The sequence below is a fragment of the Moschus berezovskii genome, chromosome 17, assembly GCF_049115385.1.
Source record: "Moschus berezovskii isolate FMDL1 chromosome 17, NW_MosBer_1.0, whole genome shotgun sequence".
Taxonomy (NCBI): Eukaryota; Metazoa; Chordata; class Mammalia; order Artiodactyla; family Moschidae; genus Moschus; species Moschus berezovskii.
In genome coordinates, this window is record NC_142476.1 from 66,495,576 (window position 1) to 66,507,768 (window position 12,193).

The 12,193-nt window shown below is 46.4% G+C and overlaps 1 protein-coding gene across 1 annotated transcript in view; it reads left to right on the forward strand.

The window, feature by feature from the left end:
• The window catches only part of HHIPL2 (HHIP like 2), a 29,646-nt gene extending 20,104 nt beyond the window's left edge, over window positions 1-9,542 (forward strand). Inside the window, exons 7-9 of the mRNA XM_055419862.2 lie at window positions 4,866-4,947; window positions 7,879-7,961; window positions 8,642-9,542. Coding sequence (XP_055275837.2) covers window positions 4,866-4,947; window positions 7,879-7,961; window positions 8,642-9,057 — 581 coding nt within the window. The 3' untranslated portion in view covers window positions 9,058-9,542. The remainder of the gene's footprint in view (window positions 1-4,865; window positions 4,948-7,878; window positions 7,962-8,641) is intronic.
• Window positions 9,543-12,193: the final 2,651 nt, after the last annotated feature.

Sequence of the window (12,193 nt, forward strand, 5' to 3'; positions counted from 1 at the left end):
TCTTGCCTGGAGAATTCCATGGACAGAGGAGCCTGGAGGGATACAGTCCATGGGGTTGCAAACAGTTGGACATGACTAGGTGACCAACACTTTCACTTTCATAGCTGATTCACATTGTACAGCAGAAACTAACACAACATTGTAAAGCAATTATATTCCAATTTTTAAAAATATAAAATAAAATGGATAACCAACAAGGACCTATTGTTTAGCACAGGAAACCCTGCTCAGTGTGGCAGCCTGGATGGCAGGGAGCTTAGAGGAGAATACATGCATGAATATGCATGGCTGAGTCCCTTGCTGTTCACTTGAAACTATCAAAACTATTAATTGGCTCAACACTAATATAAAATAAAAAGTTAAAAACAAAACAAAAGGAAACAAAAAATCCCCATACAAAACAAATGAGAAAATAAATATCCTCAAATAATAAACTCAGAAAATGAAGTTTTAATTTGAACTTTATATTAAAGTTATGTGTCATTTTGAAAGTTAAAAGTTTATTTTGTTTACATAAGTGGTGACAAGGCCTGTGATCCTTCCAGAATTTGGCATTGCATCTAGCCATGCTCTGAGGCACAGAAGAGAACAAAATGATCTCTTAGGGGTCCCTTCCAGACACAGGACTCTCTACAAGTGTTAATCAGAGCCTTGATGGTTTCTTCAATGTTTGGTTTCTTTCCACTCTGACCCAAGGGTGGCTGTACAAAAGTTTCACTTGAGTGGGACATAAAGAAAGCCGGTCAGCAGTTGCACCCTTCCTCTCAGCTAGTTTATGTTTTATTATTATTAATTAAAATTTTTTTGTCCATGCCATATGGCATATAGGATTTTAGATCTCTGGCCAGGGATCAAACCTGCACCCCCCGCAATGGAAGTGAGGAGTCTTAACCACTGGACTGCCAGGGAAGTCCTCAATTAGCTTGTGAATAGTTTGAGATGAATATTTTATAGAGGCAGATGATATTTTGGAAAATTTAAGCATTCTTAATAGAGAAGAGTCTTTGTGAGTTCCAAATTGGAAGTCCAAACATATGAAAAAGGGGAGAAACCACAGGCTGGCATGTTCAGTGCAAAGTGGATGATGTAAATGAATGTCAGCCACAGGCCATGGTGGGGCCTCTCCCCTGCTGGTGCCCCAAGAAGGCTGGAGCCCCCAGAGCCTCGAGACCCCTGGAGGGAGCCTGCCCGGGGTCCCTGGGCTGCCACGTTCTGTGGTTTGTTCCTTTTCAGGAGGCCACAGAAAAGCCAGGTTTTGGTGGTTTGGTTTGTTTAGCCCGTAGACTTCTTGCAGGAGAAAACAAGGCAGTTTTTGAACACCACTCAGTACATCTGGCAAACAAAAGTGTCCTTGGCTGAATTTGATGGAGTGGACTTGCCAAGGTGTTCCCAAGCCAGACTTTGCCCAAGGGCAGCCCTAAAACCAGGGTGGCTGTCCCTGAGGCAAGTTATTTCCTTCAGAGTGGCATGCTTTTCTGTTTCTGCACAGCGATTCAGATTTTCCGCGCGTGTCATGGTCTTCCCCATTACTGACATGTTTAGAACCGAGCGTGATAGGCCCCATTTTCGTTGCACCAGAGCTCTCCTTCACTGTCGCTACAGTTATTTCCTGACTCCTCCAGCCGACAGCTGGCACAAATAAACGAGTGAGTAGCCGGAGTGAACGGTGGGCGTGCGGCTGTACAGCTGGGCTCTCATGGGTTGGGTTTCCGAATGTCAGTCACTGAAGCACATTGCCAAGAGGGCTGGCTGAGGTCATAAGGATTGCAGTCAACTCCTATTGCATGTGTTTTGCTTTATATAGCCTGTTACAGTTTTTTGGTGCGTTGTTCTTACCCTAAAATATAGTTCTAAAGGGGCTCCCCAGGTGGCTCGGTGGTAAAGAATCTGCCTGCCAATGCAGAAAACATGGGTTCGATCCCTGGGTGGGGAAGATCCCCATTGGAGGAGGAAATGGCAACTCATTCCACTATTCTTGCCTGGAAAATCCCACGGATGGAGAAACCTGGCAGACTACAGTTCATGGGGTCACAGAAGAGTCAGACACGACTTAACGACTAAACAAAATACTTTAAAAATGTCAGTTAGACCCTATAGGTGAAATTCCCTTCTAGCATTGTCTTCTAAAAATACGATGGGAAGTCTATGGCATGTTTCGGATATATAATTTACATAAACTATAGTCAGTGTAGGGAATATGCAGCAACACAGGGTTTCCAATTCTTTTAGACCAGAAATTGCATGGTTTGGAGGGACCTGTGCCCAAGGGTGATCTTTGTACATGTTGGCAGACAACTCATTTATCTCATGTCAGCATCACCTCGGATGAGGTGATGGTTTCTAATCAGAGGGGCCAACTGGCTCTAGGGAAAGGTTTGTCCTAACTCCTCAGACCCCCACCCCCACCACCCCTTACAAGGGGAAGATTATAGGGTCAGTCCACAAAACCAGCCTATTAGGCAGCTGTTACATTGTGTGCAGGGTGCTGCAAAGAACATAGCCTCACACTTGGCCTGAAACAAATATTAGTCACTGTTTACCACAAATTCAAGGAAGAAGATTGTTTAAATAGCCCAGAGCCATTTAAAGCTCTGCTGCTGCTGCTGCTGCTGCTAAGTCACTTCAGTCGTGTCCGACTCTGTGTGACCCCATAGACAGAAGCCCACCAGGCTCCCCCGTCCCTGGGATTCTCCAGGCAAGAACACTGGAGTGGGTTGCCATTTCCTTCTCCAATGAGTGAAAGTGAAAAGTGAAAGTGAAGTTGCTCAGTCATGTCCAGCTCATAGGGATCCATGAAGTGCAGCCTACCAGGCTACTCCATCCATGGGATTTTCTAGGCAAGAGTACTGGAGTGGCTTGCCATTGCCTTCTCTGATTTAAAGCTCTAGGCTTTTCCAATTTGTACCTTGGTGAGATGTTTCCTTCCATAAATTGAGAGGGCTTGCATGAAGCACACAATAGCAAGAGTATTAAATCCAGGGTGGTAGGACAACACATTGTGCCAGGTTCAAAAAGCTATCACAGTGAACAGAGACATAAGGAAGTAAAAGGAACTGCCGGTGATTGAACACTTTCTCACTCAATACCTAATAATCAGGGGAGGTATTCTTATTTCTCTTTTACAAATGAATAAATAACACGAGGGTTGCCCAGGACGATACAGATGGTAGCGAGTGTTATCAGAATTCAGACTCACATTTATCTAGCTGAAGTCAGGCTCATAAACCCTTCACTGTCTCTCATAGGAAACTGTGATATGAGGTTGAACGAGGTAGCTACTATGAGAAGGGAATGGTGTTTTCTGGAGTTCAAACAGGAGAAAATGGGAGGAAACAGGGGCCCTTGTGAAAGAGATGAAGGGAACAGTGGGTGGAGGTGATTTCTTCGGGGTGTGGAGAAGACCAAGCTGAGGGGCTGAGGAATGAGCGGAAGATCATGGGAAATAAGGAAGCCAGGACTGAAGAAGGTAAAGCTGGAGGGCAGAGTGAAGTGGGGGGCAGGGAGTGGGGACTAATGCATTAAAGAAGGGGTGAGTGAAAGTCGCTCAGTCGTGTCCAACTCTTTGCGACCCCACGGACTATATGGTCCATGGAATTCTGCAGGCCAGAATACTGGAGTGGGTAGCCTTTCCCTTCTCCAGGGGATCTTCACAATCCAGGGATCGAACCAAGTCCTCCTGCATTGTGGGCAGATTCTTTACCAGCTGAGCCACATGGGAAGTCCAAGAATACTGGAGTGGGTAGCCTATCCCTTCTCCAGTGGATCTTCCTGACCCTGCAATCAAACCTGGGTCTCCTGCATTGCAGGCAGATTCTTTACCAACTGAGCCATCAGGGAAGCCCTAAAGAAGGGGTAACAAATAGTCTGTTGGACTGCAAGGAGAGCAAACCAATCAATCCTAAAGGAAATCAACCCTAAATATTCACTGATGCTGAAGCTCCAATACTTTGGCCATGTGATGCGAAGAGCTGATTCATTGGAAAAGACCCTGATGTTGGGAAAGACTGAAGGCAAAAGAAGACAGGGGCAGCAGAGGATGAGATGATTGGATAGCATCACCGACTCAATGGATACAAGTTTGAGCAAACTCTGGGAGATGGTGAAGGACAAGGAAGCCTGCCGTGCTGCAGTCTAGGGAGTTGCAGAGTCTGACACGACTTAGTGATTGAACATCACTGGCCAAAATGATTGTTTGGATTTTTCTGTAAGATGTTATGGAAAGCCTGAATGAACTTTGACCAACTCAATAATAAGTGGTCTTCAGCCTGTAGCTCGCCTGTCTCTGGCTTTCACAGAGAATCCTTATCAGTACTGAAGAGCTGGGAAGGGAGATGGAGACTCACTGAGGTGAAGTTTCTGAAAGCAAACTGGTGGTAAATGAGATGAGAAGCCTTTGGTTTATGGAACGTATGGGCTTCCCAGGTGGCGCTAGTAGTAAAGAAGTTGCATGCCAATGCAGGAGATGTAAGAGATGCAGGTTTGATCCCTGGGTTGGGAAGAACTACTGGAGGAGGAAATGGTAACCCACTCGAGTATTCTTGCCTGGAGAATCCCATGGACAGAACAGCCTGGTGGGTTACAGTCCACAGGGTCACAAAGAGTCGGACATGACTGAAGCAACTTAGCACGTACAGCAGAAACATGCCTCTGCTGGGTGACACTCCGAGGTGGTCTGGGGGCTGAGATGGACTTTCTCCTTGGGGAGCTCACAGCCCTTGAGGCCTCGCCCAGGTGGGATTCTGGGCACCCCTTCCTGGGGCTCATGTATTTCGGGGCCATAACCCCCTGGTGATGATTTTCTGTGCGTCTCGTTGTCTGGGCCCGGCCTTGTGTCCTGTCCTGATGGTCTGTTCCTGTTTTCTCAGGGGAGCTCTACTTCTTGGCCACCTCTTACCCCAGTGCCTATGCACCACGCGGATCCATTTACAAATTTGTTGACCCATCAAGGTGAGATTTGGGTTCCTTTTCTTCTCAGCTGATTGGAATTAGTCCTTATCTCCATGGCAGATCAGAAAGACAGCCCTCACTCCCCAAGAATTACTATCAATAGAAGTGATCAACGAAGCAAATCTTTGCTTTAGATTCAAAGTAGATTGGACTGACGAAAGTGTAGGACAGTTATGAAATATTTGGGAAATGATCTCTTTGTGGTTGAAAATGAAGATCTTGAGCCTTTATAGGATGACTAGTTGTACACCTGCGGCTCCTGTCTTGTTTGTTTGTTTGGCCACACTGTGCTGCACACTGGATCTTAGTTTCGTGACCAGGGATTAAACTTGCACAGTGGAAGCATGGAATCTTAACCACTGGATTGCCAAGGAAGTCCCTTGTTTGTTTTTTTAAAAATATGCTTCTGGAAACTTCTGTCTGGGATCATCTGACAGTGGTGTACAACTCTGACCACCTGAGTAAATGTTGCTGCCCTTCCGTGGCTTGGTCTTCGGCAAATACCATTGGCGCTCCATATCCGTGGGTCCCATGTCTGTGGATTCAACCAACTGTGGACCAAAAATATTTTTAAAACTTCTGGAAAGTTACAAAAAACAAAAGTTGAATTTGCCGTGCCTCGGCAACAGTTTCTGTAATATTTGCAATTATATTGACAACTATTTGCATAGCATTTTCATTCTTAGGTATCATGAGCAATCTAGAGATGATTTAAAGTATACAGGAGGATGTGCAGGTTATATGCAAATACTCCATCATTTTATATAAAGGACTCAAGCATCACTGGGTTTTGGTATCTGCACAGTCTTGGACCAGTCCCAGGAGAGTCCCAGAAACAGCTGTATCTTCAACTGTCAGGTTTCTCTGTGTCTCCACCTGATTGTTTCTGGAATTCAGGGATAGCATTTATTCACTTGGTGAACTCTATGAGGTGTAACTGCTTCTCTGCCCATCTCTCTCAGGGACTAACCAACCTTCAACTCATCTGGCAAAAGCCAAACTACAGCTTCCCATTTGTGAGGGTTTTGAGTGTGTGTTCATATCTGTCCCTGGGAGAGTGATGTGGGGTATCCATCCTGAGAGCTCTGGGCAGTGCACTGGATTTATTAATATCTCAGGATTCTTACCCAAAGCAGGAAAGTCTCCCCACAAATCAGCCTGAAGGTAGACCTGCCAAGGTGGACTTCCCTTGAGGCTTATGTTACCATATCTGGGGTAGTTATTCAGAGGATATTTGGCAGCTCAGTCCAGCTACTGGTGATGGCTCAGAAGCCCAGCCTAGCTCAGTTCCTCTTGGCAATAGGGCTCTCTTTAGGTGTTCTCAGAAGTTCCTGGAAGGGGCTTTGTCCTCAAGATTGTGCCTGGGGCCTCTCCTAATGGGGGAAGGGTTGCCAGGGTGAATTAGGGACTGAGCTGTCCCCACTGCGGGGTCTCCTCCACGCAGATCTCCTGTGATCTGGGCTGGAGCAAACCCAGGGTCTTTACAGTGCTCCCGGTGACTGACAGAGACTGTGGGGAGTTTTCTGCTCTTTCTATCAACCTCTTTCACACAACAGGTGTGTGAATCCCTTCTCCTTTCCTCTGAAAGTTTCCTTATTAGGTTAGGGGATAATTTAGCTCACTTCTGGCAGCAAGAGAGGTCAGTCATAAGGCAATGGTAAAGGCTGTTCCACCTAGAAGACATTGACATTTATCCAGGCATTTCTGTGTCCCAGGCACCGTGCTGGGTGCTGTGCATGCAGGCTGATATTCAATGCTGACAGAATCCTAGCGAGGCAGGGTAACACCCTCAATCTGCAGATTAGGGTAACAGCCTTACTACTTTCAATTGCTTGCCTGAGGTAGAGCTAGTTAGAGGGGCCAGAGGATGGGAACATATCCCTCTTTCTGGATCAAAGTCTTTTCAGCACCTCCCATTCAGTTCAGTTATAATGACGACTTGAGTTGTTGAGACTTTAAAAAACCCCAACAACTTCTCTAGCAATGGGTCCCGATTTGGCTGTTTACTTCTTCAGCCTGTCTTTGCACTAAATGCACCCATCCCAGCTGGGTATGAATGCTGGGTGTGAATCTTGGCTTTGCCACCAACTAGCTGGAAATGCTCCTAGTCTGCAAGCCCCTTTCATTTCAGAAGATGCACTCGGGGACAGCAGTTTAAGAATCAGAATACTAGGAGGCAGAGGGACTGGTATTACGGGGGCTGCGCCATGAGTATCTGAAGAGATTTTCCTTAAAGGGACTCACCACTACCATCAGAGCAGAGGCAGAGCATCATTTCCCTCCTCGTCACCATCACTACCATCGTTACCCACAGAGCATTTGTATGAGCTGAGCACTGCTCCAGGTGTTTTTCAAGATCTCATTTAGAAAATAATTTAGGACTTCCCTGGTGGTCCAGTAGTTAAGACTCCGTGTTTCTACTGCAAGGGGCGTGAGTTCAATCCCTGGTTCCCTGACCCCCTGGTCAGGGAAGTTCCACATGCCATGCAGTGTGGCCAAAAAACCCCCCAAAATCCAAACCAACCTCCCGAAATAACAATAACAACAAGGTATCCATTCATCACTTATGGTATGCCAAGTACCCAGTTCTTAGTTAATCCTCCTCATCTCCCTGTGAGGATGGTGCTATTAGTTTTTCTATGTTATAGTTGCGAAAATTGAAACTCAGCAAGGCTTACTTGCCTGTGGTCCCTAGGACGTGAACTCTGTTTTCTGTTGCCACGCCCATGCCCCAGCCCCCTCCCTACAATGTCCCCCAAGGGCCTGAAGTGTCCCTGTGATGCCCGTGTCCTTCCTCCTTTCCATCTGAGCTCACTGAAGATTCCCTGCGTCATCTGTCCCATCGCTGTGGGGAGGGGAAGGCTGACCTCAGTTCTTACACCTCTAGACCTATTTCCTGGTTCCGTCTTCACTTTTTCCATCTGTTTTCAGGAGAGCGCCTCCAGGCAAATGCAAGTACAAACCAGTGCCGGTGAAAACCAAGAGTAAGCGGGTCCAGTTCAGGCCACTCGCCAGTGAGTCCATGTTTGTCTTTAGGCTCAGGCCTTGGCATCGAGGCCCTGGCTACAGTGCCCCGTGCAAACAGCTGCCATCCCGGGGTGGCAGGTCCTATTTTCTCACCTAAGGCTTATCCTCTGGGAGAGGACTCGAACCTGTGGCTCAGGCTGTATGTCTTGGTTGCACACCAGGGGGCAGCACGAGCTGCCCTTCATTCCTTCAATCATTCACGTATTCATTCTTCCATTTAGTACTTTACAGCAGTCCTTGTGCTAATCCCTGGGGGTGGATACACCAGTAACTTGACCTGTAGGAGTTTAGAGCCAAAGGAGAGGGGGGCAGGTAGTGCAGGCAAGTGAAGAAATAAAAGAACACTACGATTCTGGCTAGAACGATGTCCAGGAGTCTGAGAGGGCCCCGAGAGTGAGGACCTCTTCCTTGGGGTAGGGTAGGGAGTCAGGAAATACCTTTAGAAGAGAGGTGCTGTCTTAAGGGCACTATTCTACAGGTGCGCATTACTGGAGTGACCCCATTACAAAAGTCTTCTATTTAGATCAAGGCCAGGGCATTAAACATATTAATTTCAAAAGAATTTATATTCAAGAACCCTCAAGTGGGCATAGGATTCCTGGGTGGCACTTCCCTTACAGCTGCTTTCCAGGACTAATATTTCTTCTAAATTAATGCTCATTTCCAGAGATGGTCTTGGATGTGCTAAAGGAGCAGTCTGAGAAAGCTGCTAGAAAACTGTCCAATGCAACTTTAGCTTCCAGTCCAAACCGGGCCTCATCTCAGAAAGACTCCTTCAAGAAGCCAGCTTCTCCCACAAGTGGCCGGAAGACATCTCCAGGGCCTGGTGCAAAGAAGAGAGCCAGGGTGTGGTCCCCAGGCCCCCAGGGGAAGAGGAAAGGGACCCCCAAACGCCCCGGTGGCATAGCCAGGCAGGCCGCACGGCAGAGACGAGCTGGCAGAAGTCTCCCTCCGCCTCTTCGGTCAAGGTGGCCGCTCAGGGGACCAGAACCACCTCACCACGTGGAAGCTGCTGCTGCTGAACGTGACCTTAGATGTGCGGGAAGCCGGGGGTGGAGGTGGGAGCCGGCAGAGAGAGCCTGAGTTAGGGTGGCCGGGCTGTCCTCTCCCCGAGTCTTGCCAGCTGAATGGATGCTCCTTGTCTGCTTCTGTGGGGAGACCAGTCACCACCTGGCCGGGGCACCTCGATGATCATGTGCACTAGTCTGTAAGCCTGCTTCAAATCCTACTGCGTGTTTCCATTTTGCTTTGTAAGTGCCTGTGGGCAACAGTGATGCATCAGCACTGGCTCAAATGAACACATATCCTTTGAGCTCCTTGATGTTGGTCTGGCGTTAAGAAATCTGATGTGCCTCCCCAGTTTGCCTTAAGAACCATGTCTCTCCCAAGCTTCCTCCCAGCTCTAAGAGGAGGCCTGTAGTGACAAGGTTTCAGGGAGAACCCCTTCTAAAATGGTCATCCTCTTTGCCCTCATTGAAGCTCAGGGTCTGAATAAGGGCAGGTCCTATTCTGTACCTCCGGCGACTACTGTTTTGCTTTGGCAAATAGCATAATAAAGGTGATTCCCTTGTGCCTACCTGTTGTGTGCTAAGTTTATACACATTTTCTGAAACCTCAAAACTTTGCATCATGTGTGTGGCCATATAACGTATGTTGAAGATGAGGAAAGTGAGGCTTGGTGAGGTTAAGTGGTGTGCCCTAGACCATAGCATGAGGGGACAGTCAACTGTTCAGCTGGACTTGGACCAATGCCCCGGTCTGCCTCCTGTGAACTTGCCTCCTTCTGCTACTGCTAAGTCACTTCAGTCATGTCCGACTCTGTGTGACCCCATAGACGGAAGCCCACCAGGTTCCTCCTTCCCTGGGATTCTCCAGGCAAGAACACTGGAGTGGGTTGCCATTTCCTTCTCCAATGTGTGAAAGTGAAAAGGGAAAGTGAAGTCGCTCAGTCATGTCCGACCCTTAGCGACCCCATGGACTGCAGCCTACCAGGCTCCTCCATCCATGGAATTTTCTAGGCAAGAGTACTCTAGGGCCCCCAATGAGGATAGGTAGCTTTTAACCAGGTATTTGAGGAATGAAAACCCTGAGAGAAGAAATGATCCCTGTCTTCAAGAAGTTCTCCAAGTTCTGCAAAAAGCATCCAGAACAGTATAGGCAATTTGACTTAAGCAGAACAAAACCAAAAATGCCAGGGTCATTAAGGACTTTTAGAGGTCATATGATTCCTGCTTTCAATGAGGTTGAACATATCCCGGACAGATTATTTTAGACTTCCAAAGAAATAGATTCCATTTTTTTCTTTAGCAATCTCCATTCATAGGGTAACCTAACCTAATACACGAAACCTCTCTTTGAGTCTCTTTCTCTTTTTTCTTCTTTATTGAAGATGCAAAACACTGGTCATCATTTTCTGAAGACCATTTTTAGATCATCTCTTAGCTATCTTGGCTTCCCAGTTGACTCAGTGGTAAAGAGTCTGCCTGCCAATGCAGGAGACGCAGGAGACATGAGTTCCATTCTTGGACTGGGAAGATCCTCTGAAGGAGAAAATGGCAATTCACTCTAGTATTCTTGCCTGGGAAATCCCATGGACAGAGGAGTCTGGTGAGCCACAGTCCATGGGTTGGACACAACTGAGTGACTGAGCATGCACGCGCACACGTCTCTACCTTCCCTTACCCCATCTCATGGTTTTGCTCTGCTTTACTTTCGCTTACCTTTGTAGCTCTTATGAACACTCTTGCGGACTGAAAAAAACTGCATGGATGAAAGTTGAGAGTTATATTTTATTTGGCAGGCTTACTGAGGATTATGGCTCAGGATAGCAGCCTCTCAGATAGCTCCGAGTGACTGTTCCCAAGAGGTAAGGGAGGAGCCAGGGTTTATAGGAGTTTTTGCTGAAAACAGACGAACAACATGTGGTTGAACATCAAAAGATTAATGCTAATCACACAAAAAAATGGACATCTAAAGATCTCAATGCTTTTCTATGTATGGGAAGATGCAAAAGAGTCTGGGTTTATTGAAATTACTCCTTAGATATGCATCTTAACTATCTAGAGCCAGTATCTTGTTTTTCTCCAACCTGAATTCCCCTGAAGGTGCATCGTCAGGGGTGGCTGCAGTGGTTGATGGCTGGATGGCTACAGCATCGCTTGTTTACTGAAATGGCAGGTGACATTCTTTGCATACACTCTCTAGGATAGTTGTACACACGCTCTAGGATAAAAATGAATTTCAGGGTTCGACTAACCCTGACATTTTACACTTTAAGCTTCTCAGATGAAGACACCAACGAAAGGATGGGAGGGCTTACACTCTGCATCATTTTGTTAAAAGATGGCCGAAAATCTTGTTTCAGTTCAGGGAGATTGGATCTAACCTTTGGAACAAATATATGCGCTCACTGTCTCACTTTTATCACCTGTACAATATTTCTTCAGAGACATGTGGGTCTGGCCCCATTTAATGCATATGAATGCAAAAATGCTCAACAGAATTTTTGCAAACTGAATCCAACAATACATAAGAAAGATCATACAGTAGGATCAAGTTGGTTTCATTCCAGAGTTGTAAGGGTAGTTTAACATATGCAGACCAATCAATGTGATACACCACATTAATAAAAGAAAAGACAAAAACTGTATGATTATCTCAATGCATGATCAGTCACTCAGTTGAGTCTGACTCTTGTGACCCCATGGACTGTAACCCCCCAGGCTCCTCGGTCCATGGGATTTCCCAGTCAAGAATGCTGGAGTGGGTTGCCATTTCCTACTCCAGGGGATTTCCTGACCCAGGGATTGAACCTCTGTCCCCTGTATTGGCAGGCAGATTCTTTACCACCGAGCAACCTGGAAAGTCCTGATTATCTCAATACGTGCAGAAAAAGCATTTGATGAAATTCCACATCCATTCATGATAAAAATCTCTCACCAAAGTGGTTATAGAGAGAACATATCTCAACAAAAGCCATTTATGACAAACCCACAACCAACATAATAATGTAAAAACCTGAAAGCCTTCCTGCTAAATTCAGGAACAAGACAAGGATGCCCACTCTAATCACTTCTATTCAAGACAGTATCGGAAGTTCTAGCCACAGCAGTCAGGCTAGAAAAAGAAATGAAAGGTATCCACATTGGAAGGGATGAGGTAAAATTGTCATTGTTTGCAGATGATATGATCTTCTATACACAGAACATTAAACACTCCA